Below are 4,562 nucleotides of genomic sequence, written 5' to 3'. Positions count from 1 at the left end.
CAACACTATGTAATTAAGGCAAAGTAACGCGCGGTGTTCTAATGGTTATCTCCTCACCCCTCCTCACCAGAAAACATTCCATTCCACCACCTAACGGTGTCTCTATAAACGCGGCTATTCCACGGGATGTGGCTTAACACGGTCACAAGCAGGAGCCAGCCACTTTTCCTTCTTTTCTTTTTCTTTTTGGAAAACCGCGATAGAATGTTCATGGCGGTGAAGTGGAGTGAGGCTATACCGGACCCTTGATTACACTTGTGCTTGTGGGAGGTTGACCAATCTTTAGGTGTTTTCAGCACGTACGAAATGATCCTTCCTTGGCACGTTCGCTGTTAAGGATGAGTGAAGTCTAACCATGAAACCAGTTTGATCCATTTGCAGCATTACGATTGTCTCTTGGCAGTCTCACAAGCAGAGCGATAGAAGTTGGCAGCATAAAATATGCTTAAAAAAGCGGTTATTTGGTGCTCTATAAGTATTGTTTAAAATGCATTATTGCGGAACACTCTTTTATTCAATTATTTTGAAAAAGATGCACACAAGATGACAGGAAAATTGAGCTGTTTTACTATAATTAGTGCTCAATAAAGCCACCAGAAAGTCGTAATTGAATATCATGCCATTCCCCCCAACTCATTGCCATCCACCAGACGAAGGCGAATGAGAAACGACTCCGTTGGTAACATCCATCATTCCGGAAATTGCCACCACTTCGTGACTAGCTATCAAAACTGTTGGCCATCCATCCATCGCTCTAAAGATGGCTCCATATAATGTAGAAGTTACGCCAGGTGCCGTTTTTCCCCCCACCAACTGGTTATGTGATGAAAGAAAGTTGTGGCATTGGAATCGACGCTTTTTTTTGGGGTGGGATAATGCTGCAACCGCAGTTACGAGGTCCCATTTGGATCAATCCTGCTCAAGACCGTTGGTATTTAGCTATGACGATTGACTTTAAACATGTCAACGGTCGGGAACAACAGGAAAGTTTCTTAAATATGCACTTACCAATAATTGTGTTTTGTTTTAGGTCAAGTTTTGCAAATTCATTTAGACGTTAAAAGTAGAGATATAAATTTCATATACTGTGACGATTGTTTTCGATTTTTCTAAACTTAATCCACATCAAACAACATGCCAAAGCCGTTATCCTGCCAAAGACCTCTCGCTGATTGCTTGGATTGTTTTTTTTTAATGTGATCCTCGTTGTTTTTGCAGAACTACACGCTCACTGAAACAAAAAAGAATGGTGTCAGTTTAACGCCGAAGAAAAAGTCTTTTGGATTACGTTGCTTTTCAAATTCAATTCAATTCTATTTCGGTTACCATGGGCTTAAATACTCCAGCAGAAGCGCTTTCTGCTTGCTTCTTCTTCGAGAAAGGATGTGTAAACGGGCACAAACAGACAGACACACCCTTTCCCGATTTTGAAACCATTTTCCTTTTGCCGCAAAACCGATGGCAGCTTCCTTCCACCTAGCTAAGCGAGCGTCAGTTAACATTCAATCACACGCAGCATACATACTTATACACACTCATACACACTCTCACCGGTCACCGGTCATACCGACTATTAACAACCGCGATGGACCGCACTGTCATAACGGTTGGGATGAAATAATTAAATACTTAACTACGAAGCGAATCTCCTATTGCAACATGACTTCCCCCTGGCTGCTTGGCTCATCATTGGAGCTTCTCAACACTCCGGTCGCGGTCTCTCTATTAGTCACTATTGGCGTTGCTTTCAATCGTGCAGCCGGTGTGTCGACACCCGCCACACCGATTATACGGCCACCCGTGCTGGAGGAGGTTATGCTACTTTATGCTAACGCCAAGAAACAGAAGAATGAATGATGGCCGTTGTAGGAGGACGAGCAGCTCGGAGGATGGCAGTGTGTGCTCGCGTGTGTGGGCATCACTCCATCAATCATGGTTTCAATTGGGAGACCCCAGGGAGGGGCATGGGAGGAAAGGCATGAAATAAATAAAAAGTGGGAATGATCTTTGAAACGGCATTTGGACTACTAATTGACGTGTTGGCGACGGCTGTTGTGCTCCTCCGTCCTACAGCGTGTGTCCCGTGTGACCATTCGGATGGTCCTGGAGCGTCTTCTGACCCTCGGGGCTCTTGAGGAACACGGACACTTCACTGTGATCAATGTTGGGATCGTACGCGTCCTGCTGCTGGTGCTGTCCGTTTGCGGCTTGCGGTTGTTCGATTGCACTAAGTATGGATTGGAGGAGCCCTTCGGAGAGAATTTGTTCGTGCGGTGCCGAACCGGAACCCTGGAACTGCAGTTGATAAGAGCCACGCTGCCCATGGACCGGAATCGTCAGACTCTGGGACTTTTGGGCAGAAATGAGCTGTAAGCCCCCGATGCCGGCATCGAGCCCCGGAAGGTTGGACGTTTGTGCGTTGCTCTCGGAGGCGGAGGCCGAGTAATGGCCGTCGATGCTGTTACTGTAATCGGCCGTGTAACTGCCGGTGGCGGATGGACCAACAATTGAGAGTTGATTCGTTTGGATCGAGGGCTGCACGTCAACCGACGTTGGCCCATGGCCACAATCGTTAGCGACGGAGACAATATCGTTGGTATGCGATTGGTATCGTGGCTCTTGCACCAACGCGTGCGCTTCGGGCAGTTGGTGTTGCGTCAGGAAGGGTTTCGCCGGTTGCTCGGATGGGAGCGAGTTCAACTCGAGGCTTCCACCGTGCGTCGCATCGCGTGTCGGTGGCGGAAGGTAAATGTCACCGGAGTAGGCGGGCTTGGTGCCAAAGTTCTCCTCATGCTCGACGGCGTGACCGATGGATTCGATGAGTCCCTGCGGCACCGGTGGACGGTAGGCGATCGGATGGCGTGGTGGTGAGCCCGGGACTGGCCACGGCTTCAAGTTACCACTGATGCTACCGTGCGAGATGCCCAACCCCGGATGACGCACTGACGATGGGGCTGGTCCAAAGTGGTGTGCCGGCGGTGGTCCGTAGTGCGGCCTGGGCGGTGCCTGTACCAACGGCGGTGGCAAGGGCTTGGTGAACGATGGCTTGAACGTGTTACCGGGAGCAAACGAATCACTTGGCGGTGCGGCATAACTATCGGAGATGGCATTCGAGTGAATCTGCGAGATGGAAGGAAGGAACTCATTCAATGTCTGGCCATTGGGCGCTGACCTGCGCTGACCTCTCAAGAACAGCCACTTACCTCATAGCTATTCTCCTTCGGTAGTTCCAGACCGGCCGGTGGAGCGCTCAGTGACTCCAGATGCGAATTGAAGACGGGACCGTGCTCCAACTTGGGCAGCTGAAGGCCAATGTCGGCCGACGCTTCGATGGTACTGACGTGCCCCTGCTGCTGCTGCTGCTGCTGCTGCTGCTGCTGCTGGTGGCCCAGGAAGTCACCACTCGGCGGTGGACCATAGGAAGACTCCGGTGCGTGGACTTCCGGTTGAACGACCGGCCCAGCGATGGGCTTCCATCCATCACACTTGATCTCCGGCGGTGTCGGTGGAGCGTGGACAGGCGAATGAGCTCCCGGTGGATGGTGGTGATGGTGATTGAAGGAATGACCCGATTGGCCCGAGAACCCAGAATGCACCAGTGGTGCCGGCGGACCGTACGAGGGCTTTGGTGGTGCGGCATAAATGGGACGCGGTGCTGGAGCTGCCAGCGGTGGTCCATACTGGGGCGCTGGCGGTCCATAGAAAGGCTTCGGTGGTGCGATCGGAGCCGGTGCCGGTGCCGGAGGACCATAAGATGGAGCGATATGGGCCGGTGGCCCATACACGGGTTTCGGTGCGTGGTATGAGTGTGGCGGTGGTCCATGGCGACCTTCATCGCTACTGCCACCACCGAATCCGAACGTCGAAAACAGTTGCTCCAAGAACGAGGCCGATTTCTTCGGATGGCCAGGCGGTGGTCCATGATATTGCGGTTTATGGTGGTAGATTGGTTTGTGTATCGGTGCCGGTGGTAGGGCTGGAGGTCCGTACTCGATGTTGACGTTGTTCGGTGGTCCATAACTCTGCACTGGAACACCGTACTCCTTGTGGGGAATTGGAATGGCGGATGGTGCCGATGGCGGTGGTGGTGGTACGTCCGGTGGTGGTGGAGGATAATGAGCTGCAGCTGGAGCACCGTAGACCGGTGCCGGTAGCTCTAGTCCCGAGGCAGAAGGTGGTCCGTACGAATCGGCGACAAGTGGTGCCTCACGACGCTCGGCATCCTGGCTGGCATTATTGACGACGGCGCAGGAAGGAAGGGCACAGGAGGATAGAAGCAGGGCCACCAAGCCCAACCCTAATGGCGTCACTAATCGAAACGCCTAAAACGAAAGTGGAAGAATGGGGAGACGTGGGATGTTAATTTGATTTCGCTTCGATCACGCCACGAGCGCACCACGAGCGGATTCGGATGATTGCAACAATTGCTGGGAATTTCACCCCTGGCCCCTCTCTGCCGGTGGACCACACCCCGTATCGGGATGATCCGCGATCACGATCATCACCTGCGATAACCTGTGAACCACCAGCACCAGAGCGAGCGATCCAAACCACCCAAAAAG

The 4,562-nt window shown here is 52.1% G+C and overlaps 1 protein-coding gene across 1 annotated transcript in view; it reads right to left on the bottom strand.

The window, feature by feature from the left end:
- Positions 1 to 1,324: 1,324 nt before the first annotated feature.
- The window catches only part of LOC126572072 (uncharacterized), a 17,289-nt gene continuing 14,051 nt past the window's right edge, over positions 1,325 to 4,562 (bottom strand). Inside the window, exons 3-4 of the mRNA XM_050231102.1 lie at positions 3,204 to 4,322; positions 1,325 to 3,120 (exon numbers count right to left, since the gene is read on the bottom strand). Of these exons, the coding sequence (XP_050087059.1) occupies positions 2,068 to 3,120; positions 3,204 to 4,322 (2,172 nt within the window). The 3' untranslated portion in view covers positions 1,325 to 2,067. The remainder of the gene's footprint in view (positions 3,121 to 3,203; positions 4,323 to 4,562) is intronic.

Source organism: Anopheles aquasalis, chromosome 2 (assembly GCF_943734665.1).
Source record: "Anopheles aquasalis chromosome 2, idAnoAquaMG_Q_19, whole genome shotgun sequence".
Classification (NCBI taxonomy): domain Eukaryota; kingdom Metazoa; phylum Arthropoda; class Insecta; order Diptera; family Culicidae; genus Anopheles; species Anopheles aquasalis.
Note: the sequence above shows the minus strand (reverse complement) of the source record. Positions and strands in the feature narration are given on the sequence as shown.